At 35.4% G+C, this 19,121-nt stretch overlaps 3 protein-coding genes and 1 non-coding gene across 5 annotated transcripts; 3 read left to right on the plus strand and 1 right to left on the minus strand.

Annotated features, from left to right (window-relative positions):
- Positions 1 to 2,274: 2,274 nt before the first annotated feature.
- LOC125197212 (aspartate aminotransferase, cytoplasmic) lies at positions 2,275 to 6,293 on the plus strand. Its single transcript, XM_048095924.1, has 12 exons — positions 2,275 to 2,463; positions 2,644 to 2,715; positions 2,795 to 2,856; positions 2,933 to 3,016; positions 3,496 to 3,595; positions 3,685 to 3,805; positions 3,947 to 4,110; positions 4,218 to 4,355; positions 4,729 to 4,850; positions 4,981 to 5,075; positions 5,512 to 5,632; positions 6,028 to 6,293. Exons 1-12 carry the CDS (start codon positions 2,407 to 2,409, stop codon positions 6,110 to 6,112), a joined length of 1,221 nt encoding a protein of 406 aa, XP_047951881.1. The 5' UTR covers positions 2,275 to 2,406; the 3' UTR covers positions 6,113 to 6,293.
- Positions 6,294 to 6,575: 282 nt separating this feature from the next.
- LOC125197327 (rop guanine nucleotide exchange factor 9-like) lies at positions 6,576 to 8,724 on the minus strand. Its single transcript, XM_048096062.1, has 7 exons — positions 8,416 to 8,724; positions 8,175 to 8,291; positions 7,920 to 8,074; positions 7,763 to 7,837; positions 7,423 to 7,689; positions 7,038 to 7,358; positions 6,576 to 6,942 (listed from the first exon to the last, which is right to left on the minus strand). Exons 1-7 carry the CDS (start codon positions 8,618 to 8,620, stop codon positions 6,694 to 6,696), a joined length of 1,389 nt encoding a protein of 462 aa, XP_047952019.1. The 5' UTR covers positions 8,621 to 8,724; the 3' UTR covers positions 6,576 to 6,693.
- A 5,594-nt stretch (positions 8,725 to 14,318) lies between these two features.
- Positions 14,319 to 16,882, plus strand: LOC125196154. 2 transcript variants are annotated; one of them, XM_048094548.1, is made up of 2 exons: positions 14,319 to 14,515; positions 15,578 to 16,882. In XM_048094548.1, the coding sequence occupies exon 2, from the start codon at positions 15,628 to 15,630 to the stop codon at positions 16,636 to 16,638; it is 1,011 nt and encodes a 336-aa protein (XP_047950505.1). In that variant the 5' UTR covers positions 14,319 to 14,515; positions 15,578 to 15,627; the 3' UTR covers positions 16,639 to 16,882. The 2 variants fall into 2 exon arrangements, with proteins under 2 accessions (XP_047950505.1, XP_047950506.1); XM_048094549.1 differs by having other exon boundaries at positions 14,321 to 14,515; positions 15,728 to 16,882.
- On the plus strand, positions 14,852 to 14,942 carry LOC125197623. The gene has a single exon (XR_007172157.1). It is a non-coding gene; the product is annotated as a small nucleolar RNA snoR1 (small nucleolar RNA).
- Positions 16,883 to 19,121: the final 2,239 nt, after the last annotated feature.

Raw genomic sequence — 19,121 nt, forward strand, 5'->3', positions numbered from 1 at the left:
ATAGATATAGGAAAGTAAAATATTAGTAGTACAATACTCGATTAAAATGGCTTGCATGCCTATCATAAGTGTTGTTGCATGTTCGGGCTAACAGCCCATTCAATTAGAAATAAAGATTGCCAGTTACAAAATATTAATCAATAATAGTACTCTATTTGTTTTGCACAAACTACGCTTTTAGGAAGAGGAAAGAAAAGAATATGAAAACTAAATATCCGAATCGAACGCAGCCTTAATTTTTGGAAATATTGATTCTTTGATTCGGTTTTGGTTTGGTTTGAACATATAAAAAAACGAATTAAAACAAACACTGAATTTACTTTTTATATTATAATATAGGGTCTTGTTAGGTTGAGATTTATCAACCTAAATGAGAATTGAGATGCAATCTCAGCCACCCATCCAGAACATTTGTGAAATGTCAACAGCATGTAGTTTATGTCAACAGAGGGGCATAATTGTAATTTTATTAATTTTTTTTTTATTTTTTTAGAATTTTTTTTTTAATTTTTTTAAAATTTTTTTTTTCGTTTTTATTTTTATTTTCTTTAAATTTTTTTTTTACATATACAATTCATGTCAACTACACATCAAATGTCAACAACTTTATTCAATAAATACTATTTGACATGAATAGTACATGTAGTTGACATTATATTGTGCAGTTAACATGAATTGTATATGTAGTTGACATGGATTGTACACATAGTTGACATTATATGTGTGTAGTTGACATGAATTGTATATGTAGTTGAAAAATAAAAATTTAAAAATTTAAAAAAAAAATAAAAAAATAATAAAAAATAATTTTAAAATTTTTTAAAAATAATAATAAAAAATTTAATTAAAAATTGAAAAAAAATATTTATTGAATAAAATTTACTATGATATTACCATTCTGCCCTTTCATAATTAATTAATCTAAAGATATTTTCCATGTGGAAAAATCTGGACCACTCATTTAATAAAAATGAGTGGCTAATATTGCATCTCATTTCTCAATTAGCATAAAAAATCTCAATTGATCACGATCCTTATAATATGTGTATATATAATAATTTATACGTACAATATAAAAGTCAAACTTAACAAAGTGTAAAACAAGTTAAATGCAATATTTTTCACAGTTAAATATATGTAAGTCACATAGTAGTTATATTTTATTTTTGAATTGTTGGATTTTTTATTTTTGGATATTGTTATACAATTTCGATTATTTTCGGTTTTACTCAGATTTGAGTTTGGTTTGATTTTAATTTTTTAGGAAAATTCAACTTTCGGTTCGATCCGATATTAGCAAAATATTGAATCGAAAACGAAATGCATGCACACCTCTACTTTTAGGAGCAGCCGAGCAGGAGCATTTATTTTTCCATGAATGATAAAATGCATAATTAGAAATTTAGTATCGTTATTATCAGTATTTCTCCAATTATATTATCAAAATTCAAAACCCATGAAAATTGAATTGAAATTGGAAAAGAAACTTTTAGACCGAAACAAGATTGAAGAGCTTGGGAACTTGATTTTGTGTACTTTTACAGGAGAATGCTAATTTTCATCAACCCTATAATGAAAAGGCATATTACCTTGATTTAATGCAAGACTCTATTAACAATTTTGAGAAAATTGATAGTATTAAAGTTTTTTTACCCTTGATATCTGCCCTCTATCTTTTGAGAAAAAACGAGTAACCAAGCAAAAATTTTATATCAAATACAAAAAATAAAATATGCGATTGATAAATTATTACTCCTAAAATAAATGAAATGGCAGAAGGGCGCAATCCCGGACGACGACGATATATATGTGTTGGAAACTTGGAATGTTACGAGTGTTGTTTTACGCAAATAATTTGGTAGTGTGTTATTTATATACCGTTTTGGGATAGGGTTGTGATCAATTGAGCTGCTAATTCATTAAATCTCAACAAAAATTTTGTTGATATTTTTTATACACTGCGTTTATGAGTTAGCAACTTAAGAAAGTTAGCAACGGATCAAACCTGGTTTTGGTATAATATCTCGGTTGAGTTTTGACTCATGGATGATAGAGCTCACAAGTGTGTTTAATTAGCTGTTTTCAAAGTTTCCATTATTTATGAATAGTTATAAAGAAAATCATGAAAAAAATCATTTATTAACAATTCTAAATCATTTACTATTTCATATGACTTTCCTAATCCCTTTTTAATTTTATTACTGGAGTATAGAATATTCGTGGACTGGCTAAAACTCAAAAATGAAGCAGTGAGCTAGAGAAAAAGTAACCCACAGTTTTAATTCCAGCACCTCCCACAGTTTACTTTTTTCTTAACCACGCAACCTCCATTATAATCCCAATTAACAACTCCGGGGTTTTTCACGCATTATTCCAATTCTCTCCACTTCACAAATCTCAACGAAAATGTCCGATTCTGTTTTCGCCAGCATCGTTCAGGCTCCTGAAGATCCGATTTTAGGGGTAACGCTGCTCTTACTATTTTCGATCTCTTTTTGCTTTAATGATCCGATCAGATTGAATGAGTTTAAGTTTTTTGTGATCCTTTGCTTCCAATATCACGCACAACTTCAACTTGTATCGTGTTCATTTTTTTCTTTTTTTGTTTATTCGAGTTTGGATCACTGACTATGAATGGAACAGGTAACTGTTGCTTATAACAAAGATCAGAGCCCGGTTAAGTTGAATTTAGGCGTCGGAGCTTATCGAACTGAGGTGTGTATCATCTAAAGCATTTTGCGTATTGAAAATTAGTATATATAATATTTTTGGCTTTATATTTGGTAAACGACAGGAAGGAAAACCTCTTGTTCTCAATGTAGTGAGGAAGGCAGAGCAAATGCTTGTGAATGATGAGTAAGTTTTTTAATGCTTTTATATTTTGATAGAGTGGGAATGTCAACTTTAATGTTTCATTTTCATGATATTACAGATCTCGTGTGAAAGAATATCTTCCAATTACTGGAGTGGCAGATTTTAACAAATTGAGTGCCAAACTCATTTTTGGAGCTGACAGGTATAGGAACTGGAATATAGTTGAAGTTGCAGGTTTTTATTGAGTATAGCAATTCTTTGGAATTTATTGCCCCCTGATGAATTCATAGTTGTATTCTTCCAAAGAGGAACTGATTTTCTGTTGTCAAGATTCTATAAGATTTCAGTTATATTTTTGATGTTTTAATATAGAATGGATTAATATATAAGTATATTTTAGATTGTACAAGTTCTTTTTATAAATACTCATGTAATAACAATGCAGTATTGCATTTCCTTCGATAACTCGTGATAGATTTTGAACTCCTAAGTCTCATTTCATTTGTAGGATTTGTTAGGTTAATTCTTTTTAAGAAGCATACACCCTGAAGTTTTCTTTCAAAATTTCTATTCGATAAACAAACATCTGCCACACTCAAGTAACATTATAATTGCAGAATTCTTTTGAACTTACCTTTGTAGCTTTTAATTGATTTGAAGTCTTCTTTTGTGAATACACAGTCCTGCCATCCAGGAGAATAGAGTGACTACTGTCCAGTGCTTGTCTGGAACTGGCTCATTGAGGGTTGGAGGAGAGTTTCTGGCCAAGCATTATCATGAGGTAAGTGACATACTTTTCAATTTATTCTGTCTGTCAAATATTCCAAATATGTGTTCATATTGATAAATTCTGTAATTTGTTGTTGCCAGAAAACTATATACATTCCATTGCCGACATGGGGAAATCATCCCAAAGTTTTCACTTTAGCAGGGTTGTCAGTGAAGACTTATCGATACTATGATCCAAATACTCGTGGCTTGGACTTTTCAGGTTCTCACTCTTTTCATCACAAAACCTATAATATTGTTCTAATGTAGACAACTAGTGTAATTCGATGATATGAACTAAATTTTGAGATGGTTGTCTTATAGTAGTTTATATTTATTTGTTTGACACCACCTCTCTACACAGGACTACTGGAAGACCTTCAAAATGCCCCATCTGGAGCAATAGTTCTTCTTCATGCATGCGCTCACAACCCAACAGGTGTAGATCCAACCTCTGATCAGTGGGAGCAAATCAGGCAATTGATGCGATCAAAAGAATTATTACCTTTTTTCGATAGTGCTTATCAGGTAAGCATCGATGATGTAACAAGTTCCGCGGATAACTTAGAGCTCATGTCTTCTGGATTATCATCTTAAATGAGGATGCCCTTGATGCACATTAGTTTGATGTATAGGGTTTTGCTAGTGGGAGCCTTGATGCTGATGCAGCGTCTGTGCGGATGTTTGTTGCTGATGGAGGAGAATGTCTTGCAGCACAGAGTTATGCTAAAAACATGGGACTTTATGGTGAAAGAGTTGGTGCGCTTAGTATTGTGAGTGCCACTATTATTTATCATGCCTTTTGTTATAACTGCCACTAGTCTATTTTTTTTACAAAAGACTAGCAACCTTGTAAAATCTAGAACAAATGTTATCTTAAATTTGTAATTAATGCCTTACAAAATGGGGCTGCCTAATGCAACATCCTTGAGATGTTGATTATGAGAGTTTGGCTTGTCAAGAAAAAAACAGTAAAAAGTATAAAGTAGCTGTAATAATCTGCTAATCACTTTAAGTCAGCTTTATTTTGTTTTATATTATATTCAACCCAGGTATAGAGATGAGGCATTGAGAATCTAACTCAATTCACTTATATTTGATTCACAAGTTATTCAATTGATGAAGAAGCCTCATTTTGTTCCACAGGTGTGCAAAGGTGCCGACGTTGCATCTAGAGTTGAAAGCCAATTGAAATTGGTCATCAGGCCCATGTATTCCAATCCTCCTATTCACGGTGCATCGATTGTGGCGGCTATACTTAAGGATGGGTATTTTTCAAGAAAACCACTATATTATCTTTATATACTAACAAATAATAACTTCATGTCCTTTGCTAATATTCACATGTTGAGTTGAGTCCCTGATATGCTAAAGGCTAAAACTTATGAATATGTGCAGGAACATGTATACAGAATGGACAGTTGAGCTGAAAGCCATGGCTGATAGGATTATCAGCATGCGCCATCAGCTTTTTGAGGCTTTGCAAGCCAAAGGTAAGATGATAAACATTTTTATATGATAGCTTGGCTTATTTTGTACATATCAAAGTATTGATTGTTTTCCTTCAAAATGAAGAAGATTAATAATCTTACCCACGTGCAAAGTAGAAAAATGTGCATGCAAAAAATGATTGTTAAGATAGAAGGTGAACACACTTGCGGAAATTTTTGATAGCATGGTCAACCCATTTTTTTATTTTCCCTTTTAGACGAGAGAGTGAAAATGTGTCAATGGTTTTGTTCTTCTAAATTGATGATAGAAGTTGTAGTTTTAAATCAAACTCGAAATACTTATCTATGCAACTTAACTCTGTCTTTTTTGTTTTTAATCCCATTTGTGGTTTCTAAGCTAATGGGAGTGGTGTTCATTGTAATGGTATCCATTGGTGGTTTCTAAGCTAACGGGAGTGGTGTTTTATTGTAATGGCAGGGACACCGGGTGACTGGAGCCATATCATCAAACAGATAGGGATGTTCACATTCACAGGGTTGAACAGTGATCAAGTTGCTTTCATGAGAAAGGAGTTTCACATCTACATGACGTCTGATGGGTAAGGAAATTAGATTCTTTATTTACACTTGATAAGTGGTATCGGGGCTGGGTGGAGGTAATATGTGTAAGAAAAGCTAGTATTGTGCACGCAGCAAGGTGTCACATATAAAATGCAAATTTGATGTTAGCAGTTCGACATAAATACATAGATTTAGCCTTCAGGTATTGATCGTAGAGAAGGAAAGAATGAAAACTCTGACACATGCTTTATGAAGTGTTGTTATGAATGGTTCGAAAACCATAACATGCATCAGTTTGCTCTCTGGAAACTGCAGTCATCATATGTTTGCAACTCTAGTAGCTGAAATGAAATTTTTAAGATTGAGTGCTCCATGGTAAATGAATCACGAAAGTTAACTCTTTATCCTTCTCTCGCGATCTTTCTGTTTGCAGGAGAATCAGCATGGCAGGTCTGAGTTCAAGAACAGTTCCCCATCTTGCAAATGCTATACATGCTGCTGTTACCAAAGCTGCATAGAACAGTCGGTTAAGGGCGCGATTTTGAGCAGTGAATTTTAGTGTTTGTTGAATAAAAGGCTGAATGTGATTTGGAAGACAGTACGATGAGAATGTGAGATTGATTTGAACAATTTATCTTATTTGAATGGAAACCAGTGGCTGTATTGTTTCCGCCTCAATAATATTTCTCTCGATTTCCATGTCTGGTGGTATGAGTTTTAACATTTTAAATGCAATTTCTGTGCCAAATCGGTATAGTTATAAACATTATGGTGAAAAATGAGAAGGTAAAGTTTCTCTTACTCTACCAAAATAAGATTGACATACATGTCTACGGCTTAGTGAACTAAAACAATGTTGGAAGCATTTAATTAGACTAGACTTTTACGCCGAAAATATGGTATCCTTGTTTTCCCTCACACAACTCTATGTCTAGAACTTCACCCTATCTACAGTAGTATGAAACATTTTTCAACATTCTTGTGTACATAAAAACCATTTTTTCAAGTAATCGTCATCCTGTTATCATCTGCTTCACCTTTCATGCAAATGAAGGTGAACTACTAAATACACTTCCATTGTCATCAAAACAAAAATTTTCTATTTCACTTGTGCCTCAGGAGGCTCAACTCCCCACCCAATGAAATCCAAAAGTGTACTTGAAGTTGGTGTGTTTGCAGCATAACACATCTTCTCTGCTGGCTGGTCTCCTAAGCTCGGGACGTTGTTCTTTGTTGGCGACGTTGCGGCAGAATCAGCATATAGCACGTCATCTATACGCGACATCACTGTGTTAGCCGAGGTCTCTAGCACTCTCGAATAGCTCTCGAGGATCGCTAGCCCTACATCCTACCTCAACAAAACCAAAAAATTGCAGTGAGTCCAAAACAAGTTTGATGAACCCACAATTAGACCAAAAAGAAAAAGAGGAAGTTTAGTACTACTTTGTTGTACTGGATTTTTGTTATGTCAAGTGAAGATTGTGGAAGACCAGGAAACTGATGCTTCAATAAGAGCAAGATTGTCCGTAATCTCTCCTCAAACATCTCTCTCTTCTCTGCACTGACATTGAAACCCCATGAAGGCTTGGCTTCCTTTTGATTCATTTTCCTCTTCCATATGACAATAGATGCCTCAATTCTGTTTTTGATATCAACTACTTTATTTTCAGATGATAAGTCTAAGGTTGAGAGAAACTGTTGAGTATCAAACACCTCATCAGTTATGCTTTTGTAGATTGCATCACCTAGGCATGATTTGCCATTCTACAAGAGCAGAGACAGGATAAGTCAAGATACAAGTTTAAGCATTTAAATCATTTGAATGTACCTTTGGAAGAGTTTCCATGTAGCTTTCAGGGACATTCATATCTGATAAAATCTTAGCATTGATGGCCATGGATGCTTTCAGCACTTGAATGACCGCTTCCTTCTGCTCATGCATGAAGAGGCGCGAGTCTTCTGAGAGGCCGTTTGAGGGAACCTTGATCGTAGGCAACCACCACTTGTCTCCTTTCTGAACTCCTTTCTCAGACTCCTCTGCGTCTCTTGAGACATACCAATATTCTTGCTCGCTCTTGAAGTTATCCAACGTGTTCTAACAGTTATGTCATGCAACCAAATCAACCTCCGTTCAACACTAATCATTTATGGATTATGACTAGCCTTACAAGGAGCATTGCATCAAGCTTCCGCAGTGCCGGGATGTTCGTGAGGAGGTCTTTCCTTTGCTGCGTCACCATTATCTTGCAGTCAAACGAAAACGAGTGATTTTGGATACGAAATGCTCAAAATATGGAGTGAGTATTTCATTTTTGTAAAAACTACCTCTATGTTAGTTCCATCTTTTCCTTTCTGCTCAGAAGCAACGAATTCGACTATGTGATCTGTGACAGACACAAGCCATGCTACTTCACTTCTCCACCTTGCCTTCCTCTCTTCCGACATTGGCTCTAGCTTCCATTGTTCTCCAAATACAGAAGCTGTAACAACAACAACAACGACAACAACAATATTAGTATTTATTTATTCATCAAAGTTGAAAGACAAAGATAAATGATGGAGCATTAAAAATGATGGTACCGGCGAGATTGGTGAGGGCGTTGGACAAGGCATGCGCGGAAGAGACACCCTTGCCGCAACCAGACATGTCCTCGCCGAGGAGCAGCTTGGCAAACCTCTCCTTCAACGTGTCCGTTTCTAGACCAAAAAATGGAAGCAACGTCAAATTCAGACAATCATCTTCAACATCTTTGTCGCCTCTTACATTTGGGCCATTACTAATAATTCGATGTATGCAATCACAACAGAATGCGAGGAACACCTGAAACTTGCTTCTTCTTTGACGGTGAAGGAACTTCTGCTTGGCTTCTTCCCCCACCGTTACCATTGCTTGAGGAGGAGGAAGATGGGCTCCTATCACTTGCCTTCTCATCAGAAACAGTTTCTGCTTGCTCAGTTTCCATAGATTCAACACTTTCTCCATTATCTTGTTCACTGCTATATGATTGCATTTTTCTCTCCCTCATTTGATCTCAACAACTCAATTTAGCATTCCTATCATTTGGCAGAGTGCCAAGGAAAAAAGACCATCAATCACCCCTTTGTTTCTTTTATTTCTTCTTTTTTTTTTCTAAAGTTTTGTGCAATAGATGGAAATGAAAGATGAAATTAGCAGCAGGTCTCTAAAATGGAGAGAGAAAAATGAATGGCGAGAATGGCCAAGAAGCCCGGGAAACCAAACCATAACCAACCGACACTTCTTGCATGCATTTCTTTCTTTCTAATTCTTTTCTCTCCTCACATGCCCTATTGATTATTGAATATGTACCTATATCTACAAAAATAAACTAATTACAGTTGCTAAACTGTATACATAATAAATTCCACTTTACAATTTATTTTTCCCTTTTTGCATTGCATTTGGTGACTAAAAATAACGTGAAACTAATAAATTTTGATATAAACTTTTTGTTTTCTTTGGTACTTAACTATGGGTAGAATTTAACTTAAAATTTTATCAAAACTAGTACTAAGTACTACTCTCTTTGTTCCATAATAATAGAGTCATTTTGTTATTTTGGCATGTTCCATAGTAATTGAGTCATTTCCCTTTTTAGTAAAAGTCAACACATTTTTCTACATCTACTTTACTCTCTCTTATTTTTTTCTCTCTTCATCTCTTTACCTTTTTCATTTTCCACTTTATTCTCCTTTTACTTAACTCACCTAACACAATTTTTCTTAATCTTCGTGCCGAAAAGAAACGCCTCCATCACTATGGAACGGATGGAGGATTATTTGAGTCAATGTTCTAAATTTCATAATGTGTACTTTTATTTATATCGAATACTAAAAAGACAAAACTTAATTGGTTTGTATTGGATAAATGTGATCGTCTAATAATCAAATAGAATAATTGATAGCAAAACCATACATAAATTAATAAATATATGTGCAGTCCAATTGTTGGTCAATTTATGATAATATTGAATTGTAGTATAAAAGCTCGTTACAACTATAGTTGTATGCAGTGGGCGGAGCCAGGATTTTAATTCTGGGGGACTCAAATTAATGCTAAAATTTGTTGAGTGTTTTTTGTGTTAACGGCGTGGAAATACCTCCGGCATAAATGGTAGTATGTACGAGAAATGAATAATGAGATAAAGACTTAGAGCATGAGTAATAAAATTTAGAAATATAGTAAGTTAATAACAACATCGAAAAAAAGTTAAAAAAAAATTAAAGAACAGATTTTTATAATAAAGAGTGCTATTCAAATTGATTTTACTAATAATATATCTATGTATCTATGTATTTATGGAATTAATGAATAATTTTCTTCTATTCTAGATTTTTAAAATAAAAGTGATGATTAAAATGATTTCTAAATAATATTATGTGAAATATTTATATATTCATGAATTAAAGAGATAGGAGTAATTTATATTGTTAAATAATGAAAACCATTTAATTGTAATTACAAAAAAAAATCTACAAAATTAATAGTTACTAGAGAAAATTAACATGAAAAATTCTTTATGGTATAAACTAAAATTATTAGCTATAAGATTATTAGTATACAATTACTAGAGAAATTACCAAAAATTGCATAAAAACTAAAACATTAAAAATGTTTTATGTCAGCACCTAGAATTCATGCCACCTCAGCTACTAATTCAATTATTATGTGATTTATACATATTTTATCTATAGTAATAAGTGGAATGGGTGAGGGGCCCAAGGGCCTCCCGGACCCCACCGTGGCTCTGCCACTAGTTGTATGCGTTTTTCATAGTTGTTTTAAAATTCATACCTAAATACTCTCTATAGCTATACCTACCTATTAAATATTTGGATACATCGTTAGTTGAAAATTTCCTACAACATATTTAAAGGGTAAGAAGAAGAAAACATCGGGAACAGAGACAACACAGTCACATTGAGACATTATGAGCCCGACTCTAAGTTGAGTCATCCTTAACTCGACCTGGCTCTGATATCACTTGTTCGGATTGTCGACTGCAACAGATGTTTGATATTGTCCGCTTTGGGTCAAGCCCGCACGGATTTATTTTTGGATCACTCCCAAAAGGCCTCAAACAGATTGGGGTTGGACATGAATCATATACATCTTCCAACTTTCCTCAGACTCCCGATGTGGGATGGGTTTGTACTCAACATTTAATTTCCCCAATAAAAAGATCCCATGTAAAATAGAAAAGTTAGATATCTACTTTTCTTCGTAAACCTTTTTAGAAAATAATAAAATATTATCCAATGATTCTAAGGTGAAAACTTTTGCTATCAATAGTCCTGATAGTAGACGATATAAATTTTCCGATTCTCGACTGTCGTCACTGAATCGCAGCTGACCGAAGGAAGGGGTGGGTACACCGAGAAAGAGAAGCAGTACCTTCGGTTTCGAAATTGGGGGTTTTCAAGGGATTTAGCCTTCGGCCATCTCTATGAGGAAAATAAGCCTATAATTTCTTGTTATTAGTGCTTAAGACACCCTCGAAGTTCGGGTTCGGAGGTTTAAGCACAATTTGTTGGTGGCTGATTGTGGTTGCTATGTTGGTGGTTTGATGCTTGATTTCTTATGGTTGTCTGCTGCTTCATTACCTGATGCTTGGTTTTATCTTGGTTGTTTTCTGCTTCAATACCTGGTTGACTACTTGTTGCTTGTTTGTTTAGCCTATGATGAGATTTCTGTTATGTTTGACGGTTGATTGTTTGGTGCTTCTAGCTTACAACTGATATATCATGAGACTTTGTGTATTGTTTGATGGTTAATTGGGTGGTGCTTGTTGCTTACTCCTATATGATAACATTTGTGTGAGTGGGTAATGTTTTTCTCTTAATGCTTGTTGATGGTTGGTTGGTTGCTGCTTGTTTGCTTTCTGCCGTATGATGAGAATTATCTGATGGTATCATGTTATGCAAAATCAATGTGGTTCACATGATTACATTGCTAGAGGCAAAATAAGCAAAAGCATATAAGCTATTTGAGTGATCTCTGTCCTAGTAGCCAAATGCAGTGACCAGTTCCCCAATGTCACGGAAAGCCCCATCGTTGTTCTTAGGCCGTGCTAAGTAGTCCAACACCTCTCTCACCATCCTTTCTTCCACCTCTAGAACATCAGGTAATCCATATGTTCTTTCCAACTTGTCCTTGTTCATGTGGGGGAGTTTATAATTCTTCCCACCCCTGACTTCTAGCATTTGTATGGGACAATCATGTAGTGTAAGGAACACACTGTTTAGTGTTTATGGTGGCAAATCTTAATAAGAGCTGCACACATTCACCCTCAGTTCATCTGCATTGCTGCATAGTTTGTCATCCTCCAATGACTAGATTGCCCTAAAAAACCAAGGTCTAATATGTTTGTATGTGGAGAGTTTGGTGGTTGACAAACCAGCTGGATTTTAAATCCGTTTGAGTTGGCAGCTGCCTCTAATCTGGATTTGTTGTTCTTATGTGTGGTTTGGCACTATCCCGCTGGATATATATCTCTTTGCTCGCATCTATAGACCACTTGGCTTGAATGAAATGAATAATCTGTACAATAATAGACAAATTTAATGATGACATATGATGAGATTTCGTTGATGGTTTAATAGTGTAAAAATGTGCTTACCTTGCTAATGAGCCACTCCCTTGCAACTACCTTTGTAATTGTTGGAATTGCCTTTGTTTCCAGTGTGCTTTGAGTTCCTACTTGTACAATGATTGGAAAAATACCAAGCTTTCCATCAAATAGTGTTTTGGCCTTAAACTATGGTCTGAAAACAATACACATGAACGTTATTTTGGTAATAAACCTCTTTGACTTGCATGCTCTATATGAGTCCTCTTCATTAGGCTAACATGTACTACATGTCTGCACTCTTTGTTATGTAAAATCATTTCTCTTCCATACAAACTATGTTGCGCATGTGATGATATGATACTTTACCTTCACTTATTATGGGTTGGAGTTGACTAAAGTATCATCTCAACCGTGCCAACATATTCTAATCAGTGAGATGTGACTTCACTACACTTATATATGGTCTCAGTTGTTTCTTTTTGACCTAACTGCAAAGTATAGTTTTGCTTATTCCTTTAATGACAAAAAAAAAAAAAAATCCTTATCCACACTCTTTTTATCTGCTCTTTTATACCCTTGAACTTTCTTTGCCTACCATGATTGCAGGTTCTCCATTCTTCATCATCTTTGCAGCTGCCTTCCATAGCTTGTAAATGGTCTTCGTATGCACACCAAATGCCTCTACCGCCTCATATGCCCCTTTGTGAATAACACCACCATGGTTGTTCTTGAGGAGAAACTGTATAATATTGTTTTTCATGTTGTTGCTCAAGTATTGTTTTACCCTTTGTTCTTCATGTTGTTGCTCAAGTATTGTTCCATTCCCAACAATGATGAAAATTTTTTAGGGAACTTTTGAAGTTAATGCGGTGGAGTTTTTGATTTTTTTTGTGACCGTGATAGTTGGGTGAAGTAAATGAAGAGATGAATGTGTAAATAGAGTATTTAAAAGTTGAATTTAGTTTTCAAATTAGAACTTCAAATTTATTTTTATTTAAATCTAAGTGAAGTTTGGTTTCCTTTTAAGATTGTGCATTTTTGTTGTTTATTACTCCCTCTGTCACGTTAAACATGCAACATTTGCTTTTTGGCACGAGGTTTTATGTATTGTTGTTTTGTGATTTAATGAAGAGAGGGTAAAGTAGGAGAGAAGAAAAAGTAGAGAGAATATTATTTTCATTTTTAGAAATGTTTCATTTTTAATGGAACAAACCTAAAAGACAAGTTTCATTTCTAATAGAACAGAGAGAGTATTTAAAGTTTTTATTTTGTCATAAATATATGTACAATTTACGAAGTGGGTCCAGAACATTCCTTTTTCGTAAATCAAATCCTAAATGAATAAAAACGTTGCTAAATCTTCCTTTTTTATGGTGCCATCAGAAAACTAACGGTCAACGCCAATCATCCAAATTTTCCTTCTAATTCATAATTAATTTAAATAAATATTGTATAAAATAAAATTGAGAAGGTATAATTTTTTATTATTTATTTGTCTTTCAATTTACCTTCTTTTTTTTGAATTAATTACTTTTTAAAGAAGTATAATTATCTATTCCCTCTGTCCCATTCAAGATTGCCACATTCTTGAGTGACACGAGATTTTAGGTAGTGTTGTTAGGTGGAATAATGTAGAGAGGAAAAATGTGGTTGAATATTTTAATGAGGAGAGATGAGAGAGAGAGTTATTTCCAAATTTGGAAAGTGACCATCTTGATTGGGACAAACAAAAAAGGAAAGGTGATCATCTTGAATGAGACGGAGGTAGTTTTTTTAGAAGGTAAATAAGAAATATACTCTTTCCGTTCCATAGTATTAGAGTCATTTTGCCATTTTGGTTCGTTCCACAGTAATAGAGTCATTTCCCTTTTTAGTAAAAGTCAACATATTTTTCCACACATACTTTACTATCTCTTACTCTTTTCTCTCTTCATCTCTCTACCTTTTTCATTTTCCACTTTATTATTTCTTTACTTAACTCACCTAACACTATTTTTCTTAATCTTCATGTCATAAAGTTTTGTCTTCATTACTATGAAACGGAGGGAGTACCTATTTAATTTATTTATTTTTTATAAATGAGGATAGTAGTATAAAATTGATAGAATAGTAAACCCATTCGCCGCCAGTTAACCCTAGAAGCTACGTTTCTCTATAAGAAGAAAGAAGCCAACGCATCCACCCAAAATTCATTTCTTTTTTCTGCGAATTCCTTTACATTTCGGCTTTGGCGACCACCTCTCATATGTCTTGGTCGTCGTAATGGCTTATTATTTATGCTTCGCCGATCATCCTCTTCTATAGCCACCTATAAACTCCTTTATCTATAAGGTAATTGCTTTTTTGTTTGTTATCTAAATTCTATTCCCATGGTAATTGTTTTGTGATTTTATTGGTGTGTTAAATTGACCGATTTACAGTTTTTACAAGCTTTCAATTGCTCGATCTTGTAATTGGGGTATATCATTTTGGGAATTTCTTCACATCGATGTTAATTTTGCCGAGATAATTGATTCAGTGGATTTCAATTGAGTTTGATTTTTAATGGTTGGGGTTTACTTCTACTTATTGTTAGGTACAATTGCAGGATCCGATTGTATAGTGAAGCAGTTCATGAGTTGATCATATGACAGTATAATCTATTATCAGTGTTTTGTTTTAATGTGTAGCAATGATGATCGTTGCTAATTATTCTGACACCTCTTGTATGAGAAGAGCTTCGGCTCTTCTATGAGCAGATAAAGCAACTCTCTGAGCCCATCATATTTTCATTGCTTAGGGTTTGTTCTATCGTCTATGATCTTTTTTCCAAATATTCTATTGGGTTCTTTTCTTCATAATCTAGTGGAAAAGTTCTGATTGTTCCTTTGCTTGTCATGCTTGTCTAACCTGTTAAGGTAGGATGTGCATTTCAGTGCACATGTTTCTATTTATCAGTCATGCCGTGCATCATAATTATTCCTATCTAAACACAAGATTAGATTTTTAGTATTTTCGGTGTATTGTATTATGGCTTTTATGTGTAGATTTGACTCCTCAAAAGAAGAGAATGGTTACCTAATTTCTTAGTTTTCATAGTGCAATTTGTCTTAGAATTTCCTTTGCTTGTCATCTTGCACTGGTTCCTGGTTTTTAAATATCAAGCATTACAATTTTGAGCTTTCAATTTAAAGGACTTGATTTGTAAGATCTATCACTAAATCCTGCTCAACAATTCTCTGTTATATATAAAGTAAAGCTTAAAATACTGTCTCATTGGCTGGACCATGTTTAAGGGAGTGGCAAACATATTATGTGGGTTTGTACTTATGGGTAAAAAAAGTTTAGAGATGAGTGGTAGTGATGATTAATATGTATCTGAATACGTATCTAACTAAGTTAATTTTTTATTAGCTGTTCACAAGTAAAGGTTGCTTGTTACTGACCTGCTGTCAGTATATAACATGCCTAAAGACAGAAGAGAACGCTCCTTATCCCTGGATAGCTCAAGGCTATCCCCTTTCCCTTGTAGCTCTGGTTGTTCTAAACAGTTCTTGCCTGTAGACCCCCTTGAAGATGAGAAGAATATGAAAGAATGGGAAGAAGCTAGATGTCCAGTTTGTATGGAACATCCACACAATGCTATTTTACTTATCTGTTCGTCCCATGACAAAGGATGCCGTCCTTTCATGTGTGACACAAGCTACCGCCACTCGAACTGCTTTGACCAGTTCCGGAAGTCATTCAATGATTCTTCAGAAGAGATACTTAGGGATCAAGGTGTACAGGACTTGGCATCTCCATTGCTGTCTGCCCCACCTTTATCTGAGAGTGCTGTACCTGAACTTGAAGGGGAGGGAAATTTGGATGGATCGTTGTCCACACTTGCAGAGTCTTTTGAGAAGGCAGTTAAGCCGGAACTACTCTGCCCTCTTTGCAGGGGACAAATAAATGGTTGGACGGTTGTTGACTCAGCCCGCTGTTTTATGAATACAAAAGCAAGAAGCTGTGCCAGTGAGACATGTGATTTCAGTGGTACATACAAAGATCTCCGGGTTCATGCAAGAGCTGTGCATCCCCTTGTAAGGCCAACTGATGCTGATCCCCAGAGGCAAGATAACTGGAGGAGATTAGAACGGCAAAGGGATTTAGGAGATCTACTTAGCACTCTTCAATCTTCAATTGGAGAAGAGAGAAGTGGGGAAAGCACCTTAACTGTTGATGATGGTGGCTGGCTGACTGTCTTCTTCCTTGTCCGATTAATTCGTCCACGAAACTCCACCACCCGAACTAGAACCTCAAGAGCTCGTGCTCAGGTGGCTGTGCGAAGACCATTGAGACTTTGGGGTGAGACATATGATGGGGTAGCTGATTCCATTGAAGAAGGTAATGAATCTTCTGACAGTGGTCAAACTACCACTCGTAGGAGGCGCTATGTCAGAAGACGCCTAAATGACCCCGGTGACAACGAGTGATTCAGCAACCTGGAGCTCAGGGAGGTTCAAGGACATGGAATCGATGGCTCCGCATTGCTGTTAATCCTTGTTGTAGGAGTATTTCATAATATTTGGTTAATTATGCTTTTACCATCTTTCCCCATCAATTGTTGTAGTATTATTTATACTTAAAGCTGAATTACAAATTGTTTTCCCCCTCCTTTTCCGGCATCAATGTAATATATTGGATCATATATGTAAATAAAAAGGTGAAAGTTGATTATTCAGTTTGAATAATACAAAAAGATTTTGCAGCTTCAGTGCATTTGCAATGCCAAGCGGATCACCTCCCCTTCGGATGGACAAAACCATTCAAAAATTACTTTTTATTAATTTTTTTTATTTTACAGTTAGATAACCATCTCGATTTTAAATATTTATTTTAATTCAATTATTCTTATAAATACACCTTTCAAATCACTTCTTTTGTCATATTTTTCATCTTCTTTTTCCAGTCATTTTTCTTTTATTTTCTTTAATAATTGTGAATTTTCGCGTTACTTTATTTCATAAGTAAAGTTCAACTGTGGTCCTAAACATATTGTCGTTTTATCTATTTGGTCTTGAACATTATCTTTTTGATTATTTGGTCATTCACAAATGAACTCGGATCGATCAACGTCATTTAATAAGGTTTAACCAAAATTAACCATTTTTAATTAATCGGTCCTAAACAAATCACGGCCTTTATTCCCATCTTCAATCACCGAGCCCGGCAAGAAGAAAATCTGGAAGAAGAAAACAGCAACCGAGCAAATCAAGGGGTATTTTTTTTTAGTTCTAGAGGAAAACTTAAGTTCCATATTTGTACTGGACTTTTTTTAAAATCCGACTTTGGGAGAGACGCATTAAGGTCATGCGTCTCCTTTTAATGAAACGCATGAGCGTCATGCGTTTTAGGGTAAGACGCATGAAGCTCATGCGTCTTTCAATTTTTATTTTATTTTATTAGAAGACGCATGACAGTCATGCGTCTTAGGGTAAGATGCATAAGGGTCATGCGTCTCTTCTTCGAACTTAAAACAGAAATGAGAGGTAGTAGCTTCATTCTGCGCACGCGAGAGAACGAGGCAGGCGATTTCCGGGCAATTTTCCGTCGATTCTCGGTGATTTCCTATCATTTTGGTAAGTTTTCTTCAATATTTAAATATTTATCCCTTATTCGGTGTTTATTGCATATTTTGTGTAGGTTTCACCGAGAATCGACGAAAAATCGCCCGGAAATTGCCGGAAATCGCCTGCCTCTTTCTCTCGCGTGCGCAGAATGAAGCTACTGCCTCTCGCTTCTGTTTTAAGTTCGAAGAAGAGATGCATGACCCTTATGCGTCTTACCCTAAGACGCATGACTGTCATGCGTCTTACCCTAAGACGCATGACTGTCATGCGTCTTCTAATAAAATAAAATAAAAATTGAAAGACGCATGAGCTTCATGCGTCTTACCCTAAACGCATGACCTTAACGCGTCTCTCCCAAAGTCGGATTTTAAAAAAAGTCCAGTAACGTAAGTTTTACTCTAGAAGCAAAAAAGAAATACCCCAGCAAAAGCAAATCAACTGCAGATAATCCATTTTCTTGAAAAGGAGAGCTCTTGCAAATCTTGATCTGCTCCTTTGCCCCGAAAATCCAATGATCGCATTGGATTTTCGAAGAAGAGGAACGCTGCAAATTATGATCCCTCTTCAATGCCAATCCAGTTTCAAGTGAACCCATTTACACTCCCATGAAAAGAAACACCAAAAAAATCAAATCTTTATATCTGAAATTTCTTCCACATTGACATACTCGTTTCAAGAATATTGGTACCCAAACTTTACCCCCAAAAATACGCAGAAATTGGAAAAGGAAACAAAGAAAACAGAGTTTTGGGCCTCGACCGCGGCGGCTCTGAGCCTCCACAAACGTCAAGCTCCGATATGGCAAGTTGTGCATCTTGCAGAGGTCTCTGATAATTGGGGAAACCTTCATCAAATGGCACCTCGGCAGCCTCGGAGAGAGATGATGCTCCAGCTGAAATTGGAGGCCGCCGAAGAACCAATCCATGTAAGAAGGGCCGTCAATGTCGCGGTTTGTTTTCAAACCAGTTGTTCCCCTTCGGGGGGGGGGGGGCCTACGTAGACGTCGGCGGCGAAGTGGTTGAGGGTGAATTGAATGTGTTGGGTTAGTTAAAATGGTTAATTTTGGTCAAAACTTGATTAAATGACGTTGACTGACTATTTTAGACGGTTCTGTCAATTTAGGACCGATTCCGGTCCGAGTTCATTTGTAAAGGATAAATAATCAAAAAGATAATGTTCAGCACTAAATTGATAAAATGGTTTAGGACCACATTTGGTCTTTACTCTTATTTCATTGATTGAACGAGTCAACTAATATTATATGCATCCTCTGTTGATAACTGAAGTTTGGACCAGGAGTTACGTGCACTAGGAGTGAGAAGTTACCACTAGTGGCGATCATTCAG

Source organism: Salvia hispanica, chromosome 6 (assembly GCF_023119035.1).
Source record: "Salvia hispanica cultivar TCC Black 2014 chromosome 6, UniMelb_Shisp_WGS_1.0, whole genome shotgun sequence".
In the NCBI taxonomy this organism is placed as follows: domain Eukaryota; kingdom Viridiplantae; phylum Streptophyta; class Magnoliopsida; order Lamiales; family Lamiaceae; genus Salvia; species Salvia hispanica.